This window comes from Paramisgurnus dabryanus, chromosome 22, assembly GCF_030506205.2.
Source record: "Paramisgurnus dabryanus chromosome 22, PD_genome_1.1, whole genome shotgun sequence".
NCBI classification, from domain to species: Eukaryota; Metazoa; Chordata; class Actinopteri; order Cypriniformes; family Cobitidae; genus Paramisgurnus; species Paramisgurnus dabryanus.
Window position 1 is genome coordinate 9,570,442 of NC_133358.1, and position 23,345 is coordinate 9,593,786.

At 39.2% G+C, this 23,345-nt stretch overlaps 1 protein-coding gene across 5 annotated transcripts in view; it reads right to left on the bottom strand.

Moving 5' to 3' along the window:
- Window positions 1-13,769: 13,769 nt before the first annotated feature.
- The window catches only part of pfkpa (phosphofructokinase, platelet a), a 30,189-nt gene continuing 20,613 nt past the window's right edge, over window positions 13,770-23,345 (bottom strand). For 3 of the 5 annotated variants that reach the window (XM_065294721.2, XM_065294725.2, XM_065294722.2), the window contains 7 exons: window positions 21,730-21,882; window positions 21,115-21,279; window positions 20,866-20,927; window positions 17,906-18,017; window positions 17,190-17,289; window positions 14,450-14,555; window positions 13,770-14,363 (listed from right to left, as the gene is read on the bottom strand). In XM_065294721.2, the coding sequence (XP_065150793.2) occupies window positions 14,207-14,363; window positions 14,450-14,555; window positions 17,190-17,289; window positions 17,906-18,017; window positions 20,866-20,927; window positions 21,115-21,279; window positions 21,730-21,882 (855 nt within the window). In that variant the 3' untranslated portion in view covers window positions 13,770-14,206. The remainder of the gene's footprint in view (window positions 14,364-14,449; window positions 14,556-17,189; window positions 17,290-17,905; window positions 18,018-20,865; window positions 20,928-21,114; window positions 21,280-21,729; window positions 21,883-23,345) is intronic. The other 2 variants (XM_065294723.2, XM_065294724.2) reach the window with 1 other exon arrangement.

A 23,345-nucleotide genomic window follows, 5' to 3' on the forward strand; every position in this document is an offset into this window, starting at 1 on the left:
ATTATTTTTAGGTAGAAAACTAGTTTATGTAAATCACAAAAATACTTTAGTTGCGTTTTCACTGGCAGACACATATATATTAGTATTTATTATAATGTTATATAAAATGAAACAATAATGTTACTTTTACATGAATTTAAATGAAGTTTATTTAATTAAGTTTGGGAGAAGCATGGATATGTTATCCAACCAATCAGCATGGAGAGGTGTCTATATAGCCTTCCCTCACCTATGTCCCATAACAGATTTTTGCAGCATCCCTCCTCCACCCTATTGCCTCACTCTTAGGCCTAGTCCACACGGACACTGGGATTTTTATAACCGTGCCTTCTTTACGCGGTTCGGCCGTTCGTCCACACGAAAACGCAGTATCAGGGCACTGAAACCGAACAGGGTGAGGATTTTAAGAAACGCCGGTTGCAGTGTTGCTGTGTAGACAGTAAAACCGTGATTTTTGTCTTGAAACACCACTTTTTGTGGGCTTCTGATTGGCCAAGGTGGCTTTACGATTTGGGTTACGATTTTCTGATTTTTTTATTCATAATTACATTTTTGCTGTTTTATGATTAATTTAATAAACTACATTAATACATTAAATTTCTTTTTGTTGGTAGTTGACTGGTTTTAACTATACAGTATTGTCATTCTTGCATTAAACCAATGGTTCTCAAAGTTTTTGGCATGCCCCCCCCCACTTGTGTAGTGTGCATCCCTTTACCCCCCCCCCCCCCCCCCCAAGAAAATTCATGCCATAAAAAATTCTCAATTTTAGAATTTGAAATAAACAAAATATATAAATGATACAATATAGTGCTGTTGGTAAGTAACCTTATTTTTTAATTTTTTTATTTATAATAAATTAATGTATTTTATAAAATAAAAACGGCACCATCTCATGTACCCCCCAGTTTGAGAAGCAATTGTTTTAAATATTTAGAATCAACTAGGTTAGTTAAGATATTTTTTTGTGAAAAGATTACTCTAAATGGCTTCTTACACATTTGTTTATATTCAAAGTCCATCATAATTTCACCCTGTTTACATTCAATTTGTATCCATACAAACCTAATTTACCTTTGGTCAGTCTTTTTGATTTGTAATAATGGACGCATGTGGGCTTTTGTTGCAAGTATACGTCTGCGACTAGTTAGTATGAATGAAAGCAGACGCGGCGAAGTCTCCAGAGATGTTGTCCATGTGGCTCGTCAATTATTGTCAGTCAGTTATCAGCGTTTCTCCCGGTATGTGGAGGTCTCAGTGGAGCAGAAGCCCACGGTCTCTATGGCTCCTCAGCATTTAACCTGGCTCTACACTCTCGGCTCTTTCATCAAAAGCATCCTGCCTATTTTGTTTCCCAGCACCACTGAGAGTTATTGCTCATGACAACAACTGCAGAACTCTCTTGCTCTCTCTCTCTCTCTCTGCTTGTCACTTGCAGGGATTGTATTACCTTACGATATTCTAGCACTCCTTATTAAATATGCATGAACCCTAGAGATGAAATTAATTTTGGGAATGCTCACTTTTGAATGTTTAAATATGCCTTCATCTACCTTAGTATTAAACCTTGAATATGTAATTTAATTTAGTAAAGTTGTTAGATTTCAGTGGCACCATTTGGTCAGTGATCAATGAACAAATAAAGAAATTAATCAATAAATATCAATACATGTGAAAGGGGATTGGGATCAATATTGGGGGATATTTAAAAATATATTCAAAAATCTCTAGCACAACGTATTATATTTTGTTCAGTCATGTACTTACACTAACACAGATTTCCGACACTGTTTGAACCCAGATAAATTAGCAGTTTCAACCAAAAACATCCCTCCTCATTCTCTATTGAAAGGAAAAGTTTTGGCCACTTTTATTAGCTGGTCAAGTCAGCAGACCAGCTGACATACCAGCAAAAAATGAGCTGACCCAACAGCTTGACTATAGGCAAGAAGACCAGCTTGACCATGCTGGAAGGATGAGCTTAAACCAGCTGCTGTCATCTTAAACCAGCTAAGACCAGCAAAAAGTGTCCAAAACCCCTCTTAAACCAGGATGGTACACCAGCTTAGCCAGTTAAAACCAGGGCAGGAGGCCATCTAAAACCAGTTAACCAACTTAAGATGGTTGAGGGGGCCGCTTTTTTATCTGGTCAAGCTGGGAGACCAGCTGACCCACTAGTTAAAACGTGCTAATCCACCAGCTTGTCTAGGCATGAAGACCAGCTTGGCCAGGCTAACCAGCTTTGCCAGGCTGGGAGGATGATCTTAAACCAGCTTATTCCATCTAAAACCAGCTAAGACCAGCAAAAGTGGCCAAAACCCCTCTAAAACCAGTTTGGTACACCAGCTTAGCCAGCTAAAACCAGCCTCCTACACCAGCTAAAACCAGCTTAAGTTGGTTGACTGGTTTTAGCTGGTGTAGGAGGCTGATTTTAGAGGGGGAGGCACTTGTTTAGCTGGTCAAGCTGGGAGACCAGCTGACCCACCAGCTAAAACGTGCTAACCCACCAGCTTGACTAGGCAAGACGACCAGCTTGGCCAGCCTAACCAGCTTTGCCAGGCTGGGGGGATCAGCTTAAACCAGCTACTGCCCTCTTAAACCAGCTAAGACTAGCAAAAAGTGTCCAAAACCCCTCTAAAACCAGCCTCCTACACCAACTTAGCCAGCCCAGGGCGGGAGACCAGAAAAAAACGGTCAACCAGCTCAAGCTGGTTTTTGCTGGGGTAGGAGGCTGATTTTATAGAGGGTTTGGCTACTTTTTTAGCTGGTCAAGCTGGGAGACGAGCTGACCCACCAGTTAAAATGAGCTGAACCAAACCAGCTTGACTAGGCAAGAAGACCAGCTTGGCCAGCCTAACCAGCTCTGCCAGGGTGGGAGGATGAGCTTAAACCAGCTAAGCCAAACAAAGCCAAGCTGGCTGAACTTTCAGCCTTGTAAAGCTTGTTTAAAACCAGCCTGGTACACCAGCTTAGCCAGCTAAAACCAGAGTGGGAGACCAGCTAAAACCAGTCAACTAACTTAAGCTAGTTTTAGCTGGTGTATGAGGCTGATTTTAGAGAGGGCCGCTTTTTTAGCTGGTCAAGCTGGGAGACCAGCTGACCCACCAGTTCAAACGTGCTGACCCACCAGCTTGACTAGGCAAGAAGACCAGCTTGGCCAGCCTAACCAGCTCTGCCAGGCTAGGAGGATGAGCTTAAACCAGCTAATTCCATTTTAAACCAGCTAAGCTAAACGTAGCCAAGCTGGCTGAACTTTCAGCCTTGTAAAGCTCATTTAAGCTTGACCATCTAAAAGTGTCCAAACCACTCTAAAACCAGCCTGGTACACCATCTTAGCCAAAACAAGACTGTGAGACCAGCTTAATTAGCTCAAGCTGGTTCTAGCTGGTCTTTTCAGTAGGGTTGTGTCACCTGACATTGTCATCATGTCCACCTTATCCTCGGTTTTCTCTTTTACTGCATTAGAAATCATAGGAGGGTTATACTTCATGTGGCGCTGTGCAGACCAATCATCATTTGACATTAAATAGCTACTGTCGAGTCTCTTTTGCGAAATTTTATGTCTTACGCTGAATAAACTACACATGCACGAGTAGTAGCTGTAGTGTCTAGCACGGCACTCTGTTGGCTTACGTTATAATGTAATGGTCACAAAACTGTATTTCATTACATCATCCATCATTATGATTTGTGAGTCCTGTCGGATCGATTTCCATCCTCATTGGAGGTGAAGACTACAACTCCCAAAATGTCATGCTACTTTATAGCGTCAACAAGCTAAGCATTATTGTTTTGTAACCTCTGGCAGCGAAAATGACATATTGTGGCTTTAACAACGGCCCTGGTTCACATTTTTAATATCCTTTGCGTTCTCCAGGAGAAATTTGGTTTGAAGCAACGTAAGGAGGAATTTTGGGTGAACTGCTCCTTAGTTCACCCGCACAGTGTGTCATAACTCTGTCCTTGTGGCGGTATGCTCCAGCTGCGATGCCTTCTGTAAGTCACACACTCAACAATTCAGTATGCTTGACTTCCAGCATGAAAGCAAAGTGTGTGATCGTCTGCACACGCACACACAGACTCTCGTTCTCTAACTACATCTGCATAATTACATTCTGTAGCAGAGAAAGTCTCTCTGGAGCCATATTGTTTGGAGACCAGTCAAATCCCCTCTCAGGCAGATAACCCAAAGGCTAAATTCGAGCTGATTCGAGAAAGGCGGGTTTTTTACTCTTTCCTCCCTTTAGTAATAATTGGAAATCCTGTTTACCATTTTTTATTGATGCTGAAACCTAACCGCTACCTTGATCGGGGTGGGTCAATAACGGTCGGGGTTGGATGTTGCGGGTCGCTCGTAGGCGACCCTACGGTTCTTATCAGGTAAAGTGGTTTTTGATTAGTGTTAATGGGGATTGGTAATGGCCTTTGGCTGTTACATGGACGGTCATGCTTCAAGTCAGGATGCACCGTGGGAGTTGTTTGTTATTGCGAACGCACGTGCATAATTGCTTTTCTCGAGGGCCCAAAAGCCATGCATCGCTTTCTAACACTATATGTGTGCACAAACCCGTTTTACATCCTAGTCTGCACATTTCTGCAGTAGCCCTTCCAAAAAGCGCCTGTCGCTCGTGCCGAGCTTCATCCTTGCATGCTAATGCATTCTTAATATTATTCTTATGAACTGGCATTGACTTCATATGTTAGCCAGCACTCTGTCAAATTAATGTCAATTCCATTAATGGCGCTGTCCATTTTCTCGCTCTCTCCCTTTCGCCGCTGAAAGTTTCTCTTCCCGGCACGGTCGCAGCAGGCCTCCGCCGCTCTGCAGAGATGAAAGGGAGAGAATTAACGTCCAGGGTCATTTATCAAGAACGAGACCCAAAAGTGCAGATGAAACTCTGACGATGAAAATCTGTCCTGAGAAATGTCACCGAGATATTAAGTTTAATATATCAAATCACGGAGCTTCCCAACAGTGCTGAGCAAACAACTCAAGCCGCGAGTAAACACGGCAGTCAGCCTCGTAATCTACAGGAAGTGGTCAGCGTGCGAAAACCAGCGAGGCGGGAAAGTGTCGCGAAAGGTGACGTGATTAATGCCGAGTTTCGTAAACCTGCTTTCATTCGTTCTGCAATAAAATTTGAGAATCTAAGCAAACTATCAGTTTACTATCTAGCGCATGAAGGATGAGTTTGCTTTTACAGGCGCGCTTGTACAGTTGTGATCGATGTTCTGTTTTACAAACCAATGTGGGGAACAGCAGCCGTGATTGTTTGGATGACGTTACGTTTGATGAATGCTGCTCACCTGCACACCACAAAATATATATATATTTTTTGCCGAATTTAAATTAAAGGCATTTTGATTGGGGGTGGATGGCGTTGCAGAATTCGTCCACTTTTCGGAACTGGCACTCCTGGGGTGAGCTTCACAGTGAAAATGTCACCAGGGCAAAGTTAAAAATACTGGGAAGAAATGCTTAGCGTTGAGATTTGTTAATGAATATGAAAGCGTTGTTTTAAGGCATTTCCAATAACAGATGAGAGAGTAGTGAAGCTTACAGTCCTGAATCAATGAAACATTCAATGTCAGATACTGTACGTTGTACAGTACGGTACAAATTTGTTCAATTTGCCTGGAAGTAAGCATCAAAACGTCTCGCATTCATCATTCACGTTTTATCGAGCTGCGAAAGCTGGAACATTACGCCAGTTTATTTTTTTCATAGATTTATTCATTCATAAATATTCATCTTCCACGTGTCACGCACACGCGCGCGATTTATCTGAAAGAGAAATATTGCTTTTCTAATATTACACACCGAGATTTATTGTCTCTCATTACCATTGTTATCGCAGTAGCTTTCAAGTAATCTATTTTTACCACTACGGGCGTTCACTATTTACTGCACAGGAATATCATTCGGGATCATACATCTTTCTCCAGAAATCCATAAAAGCGTGGAATCAAAGGCAGAAATCTGCAGCACAAAGCACTCTGGGACCCCACGGAGCTGAAATTAGGAGTCTCTTTAATGGAAATGGTCTATTTGCCGGGGCATTAGAATGATCCAGGCCCGGAGTTTTAATTGAAGCGGTGTGTTTACGAGGAGTGATGTACTGTATGAAATGAAGTTAAAGTCCGGGGAGTCCACGGATCCGGGCGATGCGGGAACAGGTCGCCCGTCCGGGGCTTAATCAGTGCAATGAGATCAGATTCTGATTTAAGGCGGAAAGAAATAACAAGGGAGAGATGAAATGGTAATTACTATTGATTACCTATGTGCATATGACCCTGCAAGCTTTGCTTTGCATACCTAAATCAACCTAAATAATTGGATTTGCTAATATTTGAATGTGTGCCGCACTTGTGTGTGTGTGTGTGTGTGTAGCTTAGACTTTAAAATGCCTCTGTGATCACATCAAGAATAAATAAGCGATTAGAGAAATTAGTTACTTGGCTAATGTGATGCATTACCTTTGCATTTGTTTTTTGAAGGTTAGTTTGTTGGTTTAGTGAAATTTGGCATTGCATTGGGTTTGGCTTAAGTTGACAGTTTGTCATCATCAAACATTTTGACTTCCTCACAGCACGTGCAGCATACATATCATATACCATGAGAATATGCAGTATGATGCAGATCAGCGGGTACGCACTTGCGGTGCATGCCTTACAGAAGCGTGGTCGACCGTGCTGCAGAGCACGTGTGGACATCCGTGAGTCATGATGCACTGCTGACCTCAACTGGTGGGAGAGTGAATTACATCACTAAGGTCAGTTTACCTTGCTTAGATTACATTTATCAGTATGTGTCCCTGGGATCAAACCATGCATTCAAGCTGTACATTTTTATCAGTATGTCAGATCTTGTCTTACTTGAGAATCTAGTCAACAACCTTTTGCACCGCTAATGCAATGCTGTATTAACTGAACTACGTGAACACCTAAAATCAAAGCATTAACATGTGCAACTATTTTAATGTCAACTGTTAAATAGTCTGTACGTTTATGCATTTGGCACACACTTCAATTCAAAGCGACTTTAAGCAATGCATTTATCAGTATGTGTATTCCCTGTGATTAAACCCCATGACCTTTGCGTTGCTAACTCAGTGGTCCACCAACATCTACAGAAACATTACTATTTATAGTATATCTGTGGCATATACAGTCAGCTCAATAAATATTGGGACATTTGTATTATTTTAGCCTTCCTACCAAAATGTATTCCAGTTACATTTTGAAGGATTTAGGAATAACAGCCGTTTAATATGTAGCTCCCCCTTTTTAAATAGGTCAAAAGTAATGGGACAGTTGACTTAAAAGCTGTTTTATGGACAGGTATTGTCTATTTATTAAATAATTTCCTCATGAATGACAGATGTTATAGGTCTGGAGTTGATTTTAAGTGTGACAATTGCATTTAAAAGTTGTGGCTGTGAACCCAAATCATTCTGTTCAGGGACATCTCCATGCAAGTGATACAGACCATATTAGGTTTCAAAAACACAACAAATTCAGAGAGATAGCAGGAACATTAAGAGTGACCAGATCAACAATCTGGTGCATCCTGATTAATAAAACAACACACTGGTTAGCTCAGCAACATAAAAATCCTGTATGTCTAAATGGGATAACAGTGGTGGATGATCGCATTATCCTCATGGTTTGTTCATGGTAGTTAATACATTAACTAATGTTAACTAATGAACATTATTGGAAAGTATAAGTGATTTTTCTTTTGAAAATATAAAAGTTTTATTGTTAATTGTACTATGTATAGCACTATCATGTATTAATATATTTAATAAGTTAAACTGTTTGGCAAGATGAGAAATTCAAATAAATTAAAAAACTTGTTTTAAAAGCATTCATTAGTTATATGTCAATTCATTGTGTATTTATGTTGATTTTATGCAATAAAAAATTACATTTTCACCATTTTTACGAAAGTTAAGAAGACTGAATGGACCTGAAAATGTCAAATGGTGTAACCGCCAATTGCGCCGAAGAATGAAAACTATTTCTTACCCACCTTGATGTAAGCTTAATCATAAAAAAATAATTTAAAATACACGATTTTATTAGTCGTTTCTAAATGTACATTTTTATGCGTTTTTGTTTTGTAATATTTGTCCTGACATATGCTGAAAACAGCTCTGTTTTCTAAATAATCTTTGACAAATTATGTAAAAATGTATGTAAAAAAAACATATTACACTAAACTAGATGATTATATTATATTCCACATTTTTTTATGAACATAATATATTTTCATTTAAAAAAAATACTAGTTACACCATTTGACACACACTGGTTACACCACATTGACATTTTTGCAATTATCCCCCAAATATTCTTTCAAAATGAAATAAAACCAGAAATTTTAGACTTGGTCCTCAAAAAAGAGAATGTATGCCAGTAATCCGCAAATGTATTTTGAAATTTGAACCTTTTTACATTTAATTAAACCATATGGACACAAAATAATTAACGTCACGTCATTGACCCAAACATGAATGAAATACTGTACTGTATTTCAATATTGTCTACTAAACTAAATGTTAACATTTTCCACATTCCATTATTTTTAGTTTTGTTTAAAAACATGATTTGAATTATTGAATGAATTGTTTTCACCTGTAATTCTTTCAGAAGGTCTTTATGACAAAATGTATAAGAAAGTGACGTCACTGATGTCAGTAGTAGCAATGCAGTGCATATGTAACCCTGAACCACAAAACCAGCAAGGGTGATCATGTATCATGACGTTTAAGTAAGGAATAATTGACTCCGGGCCGTTGAATTATTAGAAAAATAATGCACCATATAATGGTGATATGGCCACATTACGAAGCAGAGTGGCTGTTACACCTCGTGTGTGCATTATTTTTTAATTATACGACGGGTCTGTTGAATGCTGTATTCTGATTGGCTGAGAAATGTTCCATGGGTATGCATTACGTAAGGGATTGTCACAGGTCGGAGCGGACCACAGACTGTGCGCGTCTCGCTCCTTCCCAAGTTCCACCTCGAGGAGGTCCCAAAAGCACCCCAATGACCAAACAACGAGAGATAAGTATATTAAAATAATAAGCTTTATTTAAATTAGTTAAAAGATGATGGGAAGTGGGGATAGGGAATCTAAAAATATAACTTCTCGCCCTCAGGGGGAACACTACTAGAAGTCTTCTCTGCGGGACCAGGGGATAGCAGGGCAAGGGCCGGGCGGAGCTCCTTCGTCAATGGCCCACCTCCTGCGTGGAAAGACTTCCCGTGGCGCGCCTCGTTCTCCTGAGGGCAGAATAAACACAAGGTGAGTTCTATGTGGGACGAAATTCACCAAATCTCTCTTTCTAGGTGCCTGGGTCGTATGGAGTGGAATTTGCAGGGACTGGAAGCAAGGTACGTATCTCTTCCTTACTAGGTCGCTGGAATGGGCCAGGGGACTTGGCATCCGTCCACGCACAGGTAAGTAATTTCTTCCTCTACAGGGGTCTAGGATTTCGAGTCGTCACTGCGTAAGTTTGCTCTAGCTCAAGACTAGGTAAGTATCTACTTCTATACAGGCTCTCTAGGGTTTCGAGTGGTCACCGCGTAAGTATACTCTAGCTCAGGACCAGGTAAGTATCTTCTTCTTTACAAACCGTCTATAGCTGTGGGCCGTTCTGGGTAAGTTAGCTTTTAGCTCGTGATGACGTAAGTATCTTTCTTTATGCAGGCCTTCTAGGGCTGTGGGTCGTTGCTGGGTTTGTATCTTTCTCTCTATACCGGCCTTCCAGGGCGGTGGGTCGTTGCTAGGTAAGTTAGCTTTAGCTTGTGATGTCGTAAGTATCTTTCTCTCTATACAGGCCTTCTCGGGCTGTGGATCGTTGCTGGGTAAGTTAGCTTTAGCTCGTGCTGTCGTAAGTATCTTTCTCTCTATACAGGACTTCTAGGGCGGTGAGTCGTTGCTGGGTAAGTTAGCTTTTAGCTCGTGATATCAACAAATACTCAACTAGGCACCGGAGTTCAATCGAAACTGAAACCCATACGTCACCGTCACCATCTAATGCAGCAGGAGGCAGGGGGGCCTTGTCTGGCACTTGGCTGGGACTGACACAACAACGTCCCGTTGAATGTATTCCAGGCGGTCAATGACCGCACGTCCTCTTCCCTAAGGCAGGCGAAGATCTAGACGAAAAACAGTATTTGTCATACATTAGTTTCACACACAACGTACGTGTGGGCACCCAGATCCCCCGATCACCCTCAACTCTTCCTCTGCTGCTAGGCGGGCCGATTGTAGCGACAGAAACTCCTCACAGTACCTTACTTGGCGTTCCCGTCGAGCTCCTGCTGGCACAGTTACAGGGCGTAATTTGTGTGGATGGGCATACACCGTCGTAGCGGCTCCCAATGACCCACAGGGGTTTAATCCCTCCTGAGGTGAGTTCAAACAACAAGGACACAGCACAACACTACAAAAGCTTTGTGTACTCACGTCAAAATAGATCACACGTTGCAAAGCACACACTCCAGTGAATAGGTTAGGGTCCGTACTCCTCTCCTGGCGGGGCTACACCTGAATGGGGGAGGGGGATTGTACCTTGCTACGTTGTGCAGTGCCTCAACCGGTTGTAAAACCCTTGCTGTTCAGTGTCAGCGCAATAAACGTCTTTCGGCTCGCCCACCTACCACACGCACCTGGTGGGGCCACTTAGAAACAAGTTACACTCTCCTTTAACAATGTAAACATTCAACATTCATCACGGACTTGCTGTTACTCACGGCTGGAAAGTCTCTAATCGGTCTCTCTCTTCTTATTACCTCCTTTTCCAGGACATACTCCAATGTAAACAATGTCTTTGATGCAGCTCACCCAGTCCTTCATGCAGACACAATACAAGAAACAACAACAAGGGTGTCAATGGGTTCGTTCCACTACTATGCTCACCCTTACTTGGCTTTGAACTGTTCGTTCTCTCTCCACAGATCCCAGAATGTGTCAACAGTGGCGTACTCCAGCATCAAACGACTCAAACCCAGCAGGTACTCACAGCGTCCGTCCAACGCAACCGAACTCCTGAAAAGTAACTTCTACTCTCTCTCTTTATATCCCTCTCCTTGGCGTGGCTCGCCCAATCATCGCTCGCCACATCGCTCACACAGCTGCACCTTATTTCAGCGATTGCGGGGGATCCCCGGGAAACCCGGAAGTGCCGGTGTCTGTACAATCCGGTCCAGGTGGAACCCCTTCACTCTGCTTTTGGTTCCGCCCTATCTAGTCACTCCGTGACAGGATAATGTACAGGGAGCCGGTAGTTATCACGAAATAAGCCCCGACAGTGTGATCAGGTCTTGTATCACACTGAAGGGGCTTATTTCGCGATAACTACAGGCTGCCTGTACATTATCCCGCTTATTACACGGCTACTTGCCACATAAGGAAAAAAACTGGACATGAATATGAATTTGAAACATTTTATTGGCATATTTGTTTTAAATTAACATTTTTATCCTTCTGCGTGTTGGCTTCGTAGCTGTCATGCTCTATTTTGTCAAGTTCAGTCTCAGTAAGCTCTCTGTGTCTTGTTGTTGTTTGTTCTTCGTAGTTTCTTTCGTTTCTTCATCTTAATTTGGGAGCCATTTGAATCGTCCAAATCTATCCACTGTTCAAACATTTTGTTTTACTGTACATGTTAAAATTAATGTCAAAATTTTCCATTTTTAATTGTGGTTGTCCAGTGTTTGTCACAAGATGGTGCTAAACGGTAATCTTTGTTGGCGCGGAGGGATTTTAAACATACAAGTAGTAACGGCTATGCGTTATTACTTTGGAGCGGTTATTATTTAAAAAAGAACGAACCTGCAAATGTCTCAACTGACCAATCAGAATCAAGCATTCCAGAGAGCCGTGTAATAATTTCTGATAACCGCAGACCTAACTTGTCAAATGTAACCGTGGTATAAGAGGAATAATTGACTCCGGTCCTTTGAATTATTTGAAAATAATGCACACCCGCGATGTAACTCCGCTTCGCGCCATGCCGCATTGCACCTTGGGTGTGCATTATTTTTTAATTCAATGGCCCGTCGTATGTTGTTTTTGTTAGTCCGTTATTACAGTTAACTATGCAAAGTGATATGGAACTGTAATGTGGTCAAGAGAGCTGCCTGGAACTTTCGCCGTGCGTTTCCCAGAAAATAATTGCACACCTCAGAACATTCATCAGCCAATCAGATTCTAGGATTCAACATTACAGAAAAATAACACCCATTAAACATTTCTCAACCACACAGAATAAAGCCTTTGTAAATATTGATAAAAATATAGGAATGTATTACTTGGTCACAACTTGTCACAACCCTCTGTGCTGATAGTGATCAAAGACTATTGTCACAGCTGTTTATCCAATACAGTGGGTGTTAAAAGGTGGTCTTCTGATTGGTCAGTTTGAATGTAGTATGTTGGGTTTGGTCAAGTACAGTGGGGGTTAAAGGTGATCTTCTGATTGGTCAATTTGAATGTTTCAAGTTAGGTTTAGTCACATGGTCAAGAGATAGAGGATAAAGGTCAATGTTTTTATGAGCTCTGGGCTTTTGCATTTTGCATTGGCCATTTCCCTTTTTCTTCTTCACCTGAGCTCTGGGGTTCCAGTTCTCAAGTGTGAATCTCCTTCTTCTAAGCTTTCTTTCTTTCTCTGTTCTCTATCTTATCAGGTAATATCTCACATACATTGGAAACAGTCAATTGTTTGTATTATTTACCATTTTATGCATTTATAGTGTAACCATTTCAATTGTTACTTTAAGTCAGTACTGTAATTAAACCTTTTAATTTACAAATCTGTTGTTTAGTTTTGATTTAGTGTTAACACTTAAACGCTCCATATTGCAATACAATATATTCGTACTCTAGCAACGCTCTCAGACATATTGTGTCCGAAACCCGGGAACGATTGCAGTTTTGTTCTCCTTCCGAAACCTGAGATCCCTTACACCTTCAACACCGCACGGTATAAATATTTATAAATGTAATCTATATATAAATAAATAAGCTTGCCATTGATGTAAAGTTAGTTAAAATATGACAATATTTGGCTGAGATAACTATTTTAAAATCTGAGGGTGCAAAAAAACAAAATATTAAGAAAATCGCCTTTAAATGTATCCAAATTAAGTCCTTAGCAACTCCATCTACTCACAAAAATAAAGTTTTTATATATTTATGGTACGGAATTTACATGAAACATGATCTTTACTAATTTTTTTGGAATAAAAGAAAAATCAATAATTCTGACCCGTACAATGTATTTTTTGGCATTTGCTACTATACCTGCGCTAGATGTGTGTGGGCCAGAGTCACACATGATGAATTCTGTGGGGTGTTGTGGGGTCTTATGGTTTGTGTTGCTTTTCATTCTGTTAAAAATTATAATGCCAATTAAAATTAATTTAACAAATTTAAAAGATGTTTAACAAATGAACTGCAAAATGTCCTGCATTACATAATAAAATAAAAATTGAATGGTACAGATAACTCAAATCTATTCCGAGTTTTATGAAAGAACTGTAAAAAATGATTTCATTTTATTCCAGTCTTATACACTTTATGACTTTATAATAGTGTTTCTATAGTATGATGTTTTTAGTTTTCTCTTCAAGATGTTGTGTGGTGGTACCATGGTACAAAATGATCAAATATGAATGTTCTTATTTTTACCATGATATTACTTACATGCCCTATAATGTGTTAATGTGTAATAATGACACATCAGACGATGACACAGGCTTTCACACATACTGACTGTGTTCTTTATTAGTCAGGAAAATGTGGACATAATACACTCAAACATCAAACGGTGTTGTGGCAATGTAGATGTCAACACATACAACGCTGGACACCGGAAAGCAGAATTATTCAAGCTTTCTTTGTGAAGGAGAACGTTGTGCATTGAAGCGTAACATTAAAGTGATGGGTGACAGAGGAGGTCACCGCTGGGCCCAGAAGTGAAAGGACATAAAACACATCAAACTATACAGCACTGCTTCATGCGCTCTCCTACGGTTATAACATTGACTTCTGTAAAATAACAAAAGGTGACATTTCCTGAACAATGCGAGGTGCTGGCCCAAGGAACAAAAGCGTCAGAGACGTCGTTTACAGGACAGACGCGCTCGTCTGAAGCGTGACCTTTGAATGCCGCAGTTACTCGATGGGAGTTTAAATGGCGGCTGTGGCCCCAGAAGCTTTGGATCTGTTAAGGACCACGTGCTCCATCTGTCCAGAGTCTGACACATCGTAGCTGGTCTTGTACTTGGCCAGGATCTTCATGAGCGGGCGTAACTTCAGCCACCATTGTTCCTTGGGAATTCTGTGACTGGAATATACGAACCAGAGGGTCTACAATTATTACATTTTTTATGTTTGGAGTTATTAAAGTAGGAAATGTGGTGTTGTACGTACACAAAATCGGTCTCATTTTTTAGCTGTACCACAGGTTGGAAGACCAAAGCACGACGCCGCATACCCAGCAAACAGGCCGAGTCATCTGTGTTTGCAAACACTCTCCCTACACACAGATACAAATACACAGAGAGGACACATGAAGCATTAGAGATGATGATGATGAAGATGTTGTCATGTTACATTAGCTCTGATGTGGCTCTACAGTTTGCATGTAAACATTGCCTGCGTATAGCATTATGGACTTTTCACCTGGTACGCGGCAAAATCGCCACACAGATACAGCTTTTCTCATGTAGTGGAAGAGTTTTTCAACAGCGTCTGCTGTGAAGAGCCGTTTCCACAGAAGGGGCAGGATTTGTGCGGACCAAATCCGCTTCTCTTCTGTAACTGCCCCCTTTTTCCGCACGTCTCCTATTGAAAACTTACTTGACACTCGTGGCTGCCGCGTACCTTGTGAAATGCCCATTTTTCAAAATTGAACATGCAATGAGGTGCCATCATGCTAAGCTTAGCAGGTCGACCATAAAATAACAAACATTTGTTTATTTAAAGCAACACTATGTAGTTTTTTTTTACCTTTAAATAATGTCTCTAAAATTATTTCAGTGATAGAACAACTTTTAACTGGACAAATTGTACTGTTGCTACAATCTGAGCACCCTCCTAGCTGCTACAAGCAAACTCTGAAAGTGGCGGTGGAGGGTAGGAAACACAGCCCCGCCCCTCCCCCTGCCTGCAGAAGAGTGTCTGATACCAGGCACTGTTGCGCTTTTCAACCACATGGGGGAGTTGTAAGTCATTTTTACATGGAAACTACATAGTGTTGCTTAAAAAAATATATATATGGTATAAATAATAATGTATAGTAAACTGTAGTAATGTGTTGTATACTGTCTATATAATAGATACAATCCACAGTTAATATATAGTATATTTAATCTTTACTATAGTAAGGTAAGGTTTAAAAACATAATATCTACAATTTTACTATAGTTTACTATTGCAAATACTATAGTATAATATATTTTTATTATATGATTTTTTATGTGGGATGTGTTTCCATTTACGACATTTTGGGTGATTGATCTCTCGTAAATATAAAATATTAATATTTAAAGGGGATTACAATATATACATTGATTTGTGTATTACTTTAAATATTTAATTGATATTAATTAAAGTTGATATTAATCTATTTTAGGGCTGGGTATCGATTCAGATGTTCCAGATCGATTCGATTTCGATTCACAAGCTATCAAATCGATTCGATTCCGATTCTCGATTAAATTTTCGATTCCGGTTCTCAGGCGAAATCTAAAATGCTTCCATTCCTCCGTTCAATGTTTGCGGAAATAAATATGGGAAAAAAAATCAATTCTGCTCTTTGAGAATCGATTTTTAATCGACCACATTAAAAAATAAACAATTTTTTTTTTGCCCAGCCCTAATCTATTTACTATAATATTTATTATATTATATTAACTAACAATTTTTTAAAGCTATACTTCACTAATATTCTGAAGGATTAGATTTTTAACTCTTTCCCCACCATTGACGAGTTATCTCGTCAATTAAGAAAAACATTTGCATTAAAAAAACAAGTTCCTGATGAGGTTTTGTGTTAATTTGTAATAACGCGATTATCCACTTACCCAATTTATAAAATACTGAAGCAAAAAAATTATTTACTAATTTTAAACTGTTTAATATAATCATTCTGAATCTGATCTCTAACAAAATTTCTTCACAAAAAATGCAATTATTTCAGCTTTTTGCAAAAAAAAAAAAAAAAAAAAAAAAAATACCCATATCGAGAAAAAAATATAGATAGGATAAAACTTTTTTTTCTCGGTTTTGTTTGTTTGTTTGAAAGCAGAGGGTCTGTTCTTTCATTTGATATAACTGTATGTTTATATATTTTTAAAAGAAAAATTTCCTGGAAGGCATTTTATGAAACTTTTTGTGAAAATCACAAAAAATGTTGGCGGGCAACTTTTCAGAAAATGGCTTCCCAGGTGAAAAAGTAGTACACTTTACTTATGAACTAAAATGTGCTACAATTTTTTTTTTTTAATGTATTTCGGTACCACTTGTAGTAAACCTGAACCCATCTTTGTATGAAAGTTGAGTTCAAGTTTAATACAAGTGTTAACTAAATACATTTTTGTAAAAAGTGCATTTTAGTTTATATACATGGTGTCTCTAAATAGCACAGTGAAGTACACTTAGATAATCTTAAGAACTTCTTAAGAAGTACTAAAGAGGAATTTTTATTATATTAAGTACAAAATTAGTGTGCAAAAATAAAGCACTTTAAGTACACTATGGAAGTGTACTACTATTTCACCTGGGTGGCGGGGAAAGAGTTAAGGAGTTTTAGCTATTTTTCCAAATAAGACAGAAGGACAATCTTTGAGAAAAGTCACTAATGCATGTAAAATACAACATAGGTCAAATAAACACATGCATGAGTAAAATGCAAACGTTTACCTTCATCTGTTTTCAGCAAGAGGCAAGCAAAAGGAGTAACACACAAAAAGATCTGAAAAATGCATCGACTCTACAGTAATACTTAGAAATCAAGTAAAACAAGGTCAAGGACAGTGAATGTCACACTGTTGTATGTTGGCTTACACATTAACAACGAGAAAGTGATTACTAAGTGTCTTATTTACTCAGTATGCACAGGTTAGAAAGAAGGTCAAGTGATGATTGAGTTTGCAGAAGCCACACAAACCTCTCCTGTAGCTCTCATTCAGTTTCTTGGAGATCCACTGCATGGCCTTGGCCGAGATTTTGGTTCCAAAGTTACGGTCGAATGGAGAAGGTGCGCCGCCCTATTGAACAAAATGATTAGTACATTCCCTTAAACTTTATACTCCCTACAGTATGTAAAACATCTTGCCATTATTTGTCAGTGACCTCACTACATTGCCAAAAATGCTTCTGAGAATATAGTTCCCAGTATGTATACTGTTAAAAGATGGCTGTGTCTATTTGTACACACTTTGACTATAAAGACCACAACATATAAATAGGAAAATGTTGGCATTATTTTATCACTTATTGGGAGCAGTATGCTAGCTGGAGCCATTTACTTCAAGTCTTTGTGCTAAGCTAAGCTAGCGGTGGGTGCGTCAGATAGGACGCACAGAGATGAGAAAGGACTTATCTAACTCTGAAGGATACGGTGAATAAGCTAAAGTCCCAAAATGTCAACATGTTCCTTTAAGAGCAGGGTTTCATAACCCTATATTATAATCTAAACATTTCTGCTGGATAACTAAAGGGACTGGCTGAAAGAAATCATAATAGACAATCATAATACCCAGACTGTTTTGGGCTTGAATTAGCAGGCTTGTCTGCAGCAAAGTACTGATTCATTAGATTTGAGTGAAATGATGCCTATCGGCCATTGTGCTGTTTGACTGATGGATAATATATGTGCATTACCTGCTGCATGTGACCCAGAACATTCTTCCTGCAGTCAAATACTCCCCTGCCCTCTTCTGAATAGAGCTGATAGATGAAGTCTGTGGTGTAGTTCTCATTAGAGTTCTCATTCCTGCATGAACACACATACACACACATCCAAAGGTTAAAAAAGATTTATCACTAAGATTTGAAAGTAAGACGGGTAAATAAAAGCGCTAGGGCTGGACCAAAATATTCCATTTTCAATTTTTAAGATTCGAATACTCCTTTTTTTTACAACATTATTATTGTTAATGGAGAGCATCTGCTAAGCAGGAAGTGCTGAGAGTCAGTAAATAAACCTGATATTGAAAGTATGATACTGTGTTCTTTATTTATTACAGTTCGCTGAACTGATGTTATTTTGTTTAAATAGCTTAATTGTTACAAACTGTCTTAGTAATTACTGTGCGGCTGCTTTCTGAGATGGGAGTGATCGTTTGTCACTAGTACAGAGTGTTCTCGGAGCATATAAGCCCTGCCCCGCTGAGGCGCGCCGCCAGCTCGCACTATTCTGTAGTTTATTAGACAGACAGATAGATGGATATACAGACATATAGACAGAAAGATTTTAAAGACAGACAGTCAGACATACATACAGATATACAGACAAACAGACAACTAGACAGACAGACAGACAGATAAATAGATACAGTAGATAGACATACAGATTAGAGGTCTACACGGAAGACCCGAAGACCCGGGACCCGTACGGGTTCGGGTCTATATTTTAAATGATCAGCCGGGTCCGGGACGGGTCTCAATCTATTACTTCGGGTCCCGGGTCTGTTTAACATCGTGGGTAATACCCGAGGTCGATCGGACTCGGAGAACACACACTCACATTTAAATAAAATATTTCAAAAACAGCAACAAAAACTTAGATGAACTGTCGCATAAATTTTTTCTATGACGCTAAAATTGCGTTAAAAAGTTTATATTTGGTTGCTCCAACCAGGCAGCTAACGCGCATGTGCTCTTTCAATGTTTCTCTGGCTACCAGTCAGGAGCTTCTGCAGTGAGACGCAATGACTTCACCTTTGACAATTGGCTCTTTTATTTAGAAGGCGGGACTTATTCCGCCGTACCGCGCATTTTGCACTGACGTCTCTAATTTTTATAAAAATATTATAAATTGACCGTCTTGCTGTTATATCTAAAGTTTTCGCGACTCTGCTCAAAGAGCACAGAGATGATAGCAAAGATGTAAAGCTAACGAAAGCAGCCATGGCACTGAACGAGCAATCGTTATTATAATCCAAATGGGCAAACATTATTAAGCAAGTTGACCCGATACACTACAAATGTAAAACTGCATTATTAATCACCATCACTGTAAAGTGTACTTTTAAAGCTGAAATAAGCATTAAGCATTTCAATCGTCAAGAGAGGAATAACATGGATGGAACTTTCTTGGAAATAAGGATTGTGCATCACACAGTCAGGTACAAGGAGGGAGAAGACTAACTTCTATGGGTAAGACAAAAAGTTTAATTTTCGCTACTTGTTTATTGACTTAATATTAAGCTAAAGAATATTTGCCGGTCGGGTCTGTGTCTTCCCGGACGGGTTCGGGTCCAGATTTTAAATAATAGACGGGTCCGCGTTGGATCCGGGTCCAGTTTTTAAATAATAGATGGGTCCGGGTCGGTTCCGGGTCCAGCTTTCAAAACAACAGACGGGTCCGGGTCGGTTCAGTGTAGCACATTTACGGGTCTGATCGGGTTCGGGTAGGAATTTTTGGACCCGTGTAGACCTCTAATACAGATAGACAGGCAGACATATACACAGACAGACAGATAGACAGGCAGAAAGACAAATAGACAGATATACAGAAAGACAGACAGACAGACAGACAGCAAAACAGACAAATAGACAGACAGACAGATAGACAGACAGATAGACAGCAAGACAGACATAGACAGACAGAAATATAGACAGACAGACAAATAGACAGACATAAAGATAGACAGACAGACAGACAGACAGATAGACAAACAGACAGACGGACATTAAGACAAACAGACAGACAGACAGACAGACATGCAGAAAGATAGACATACAGACAAATAGACAGACAGATGGATATACAGACATATAGACAGACAGATTTTAAAGACAGACAGTCAGACATACAGAGAGATAGATAGATAGATTGACAGACAGACAGACAGACAAATAGACAGACATAAAGATAGACAGACAGACAGACAGACAGACAAATAGACAGATAGACAGCAACACAGACATAGACAGACAGAAATATAGACAGACTATATAGGCTGACAGATAGACAGATAGACATATAGACAGACAGAAAGATAGACAGACAAGCAGACAAAAATACATGTACACAGACAGATAGACAAATAGATGTATTGACAGACAGACAGATAGACATATAGACAGCAAGATAGACAAACAGACAGCAAGACAGACATATAGACAGAAAGAAATATAGACAGACAGACAGACATATAGACAGAAATATAGACATACATACATACATACATACATACATACATACATACATACTGATAGACAAATAGACATGTAGACAGACAGACAGACAGATAGATAGATAGATAGACAAACATACAGACATACATATAGACAGACAGACAGATACAGTAGATAGGCTGACAGATAGACATACAGATAGACAGACAGACAGCAAGACAGACATATAGACAGACAGACAGAAATATAGACAGACAGACAGACATGCATACATACATATAGATAGACAAATAGACATGTAGACAGACAGACAGACAGGCAGACAGACAGATAGATAGACAAACATACAGACATACATACATATAGACAGACAGACAGATAGACAGCAAGGCAGACAAATATAAATATAGACAGACAGACACACAAACAGACAGACAGACGGATAGATAGACAGACAGACAGGGACAAGATAAGTTAACCTCAAGATAAGGCCTCTCTGAATGCTGGTCTTCATTTTTTCTGTCAAGTGCTCCACATTAGACTGAAAAAGAAAAAGAAAAGTAATTTCTTCATGTGACCAAAAGATGGCGACATTGTTCCTTATTTACTGTAACTGTATCTTGGCCCTATAGCAAAGATTACATAACCTTATGTTATAGTTATATAATTAGATTTTATTCACAAGGACACCGGGAGTTTTGAAATAACAGTTTGTGTATGTGGGTAACCTGTAGGTCTCTGATGTCAAACGGTTCCTCATAGATGTACGCAGCATCAGCACCTGCTGCCAGACCACCGACACTGGCCAGATAACCACAGTATCCTCCCATCGTCTCAATGATGAACACACGGCGCTTCGTGCCGCTGGCTGACTGCTTGATGCGATCACATGTCTGACAAACACACAGATTTCATCAGAATATGCGGGGTACTGCTGAACGCCATTTCCACAGAACACTATCATGCCAAATTACATGCCATGCAATAAAACCAGCTTTATAAATAACTCAAAGTCCTACTGTTATAAACACTAATCAGTGTGGAAAAATACAATTTTTACCGAAACACTGAATCATAGTCAAGCTAAATTTTGGGAGTACTTCCATAAAATTTTAAATGGCCTGTTTCAGCCTAAATAATTATATAACATTGAATATCTATGTGTAATTTTTTCAACTAAAGAGTTCAAAATAATACCTCATAGGTACATATTGGTATTATTTTAGCATTTGTTCATTGTTTGTTTATCTTAACTAATGTACAATAGCTTACTAACATTAACAAATGTATATTTACTGTAAAGCGTCACCCATGATATACAGCAGGAGGTTTTCCCCTCTTACCTCCACAATGGCATTGAGAGCCGTATCTGCCCCGATACTGAGATCAGTGCCGGGCACATTGTTACTAATGGTGGCAGGCAGCATACAGAGCGGGATGCAAAACTCCTCATAGCTGGCGCGAGCCTCATACAGCTGCATCAGACACTCTAACGCCTTTCACAGCACGGCACAGCATGGCAGGTATCACATAGGACAGGACAATTCGCACATTAGAACAGCAGGGGATGCACTGATGCAGGAGCGGACCCCGCGGACACGCCCGCGTGATGGCTTCCGGCTGGCAGACAATTGGGAGGGGGTACGATATGGATTGGGTTGTGCACATAGGCGTACTCAAACACACATACAGGGTTGCCAGGTGCGAGACGACAGGGATCAGGCATGTTTTTTTTCTTCAACTTAAAGCTGCTTTGAAGCAATGCAACATTATAGAGTAGGGCTGCACGATTTTGGGGGAAAAATGAGTATCGAAATAAACAAAATAACTTAAGTTATAAGTAGGTTTTGACAAAACAGTTCTAGCTAAAAATACCATATAGACAATTTATTATAGCATGTTAAAATTGCCATCTTGCAGGTATGAGCAAAAATGCTTTTGGTTGTTTTTGGGTGTGGTGTTTGCCCGCAATCATAGACATTAGTGTTTATATGTAAACTGTAAACTATTATACCAGTACTTCTGTTATAAATATTTTTTTGAATACTGTAAATAATGCATAAATAAATAAATAATAATAATACTGTGTGGTTGAAAAGAGCTCTTTGAAACTTATACATCAAACTTTTTCAATCCAAGACCCACCTAGACAGGTATAATCAATCTCATGAGTAGTTTTAATTTTCCTTTCATTTTCCTTAAAGGAAAACACCACAGTTTTTCAATATTTTACTATATTCTTACCTCAACTTAGACAAATTAATACATACCTATTTTTTTCAATGCATGCACTTTTAATGTTTGTACAGCGCTTCTTAAATGTGTTAGCATTTAGCCTAGCCCCATTCATTCCTTAGGATCCAAACAAAAGTTTTTTTGTGCCACCATACTTACTGGTGTAACTACTCATGTAACAGTCTCTAAATAGGGAAAACATGGAAGTGTTTGGTGGCTTCTAAATTCATCCCTGTTTGGATCCTAAGGAATTAATGGAGCAAGGCTAAATGGTAACACATTCACGAGTGCTAGGGCTGTCATGATAATGAAATTTGGCTGACGGTTAATTGTCTAATAAATTTTGACGGTAATGACAATTAATCGCCTGTTTTAGGACTTTGACGATTGTGACGATTAATTGTCTGTTTTATTTTTTGTTTGTTCATGAAATAATTTTAACATTGTTGTGACTATTTAAATTAAATATTTTGAATATTAATTCAATTAATATATCTTTCAAAAACTGAAAATTCTTCATAAGAAATGAAAATAACTAAAAATAAAAATGCAATAAAATAAACTGACTATACCAGAACAGGCCTTAAATAGTAGCCAATCCTACTAAGGTCATATTAGTCTTGGACCATAATTCCTTACATATCCTTAAGAATGGCATCCTTCTCTTTCCTGTTTTGGAAATGTATGTTTTACCTGGCAGTTCATACTACTTATCAAAGTCATT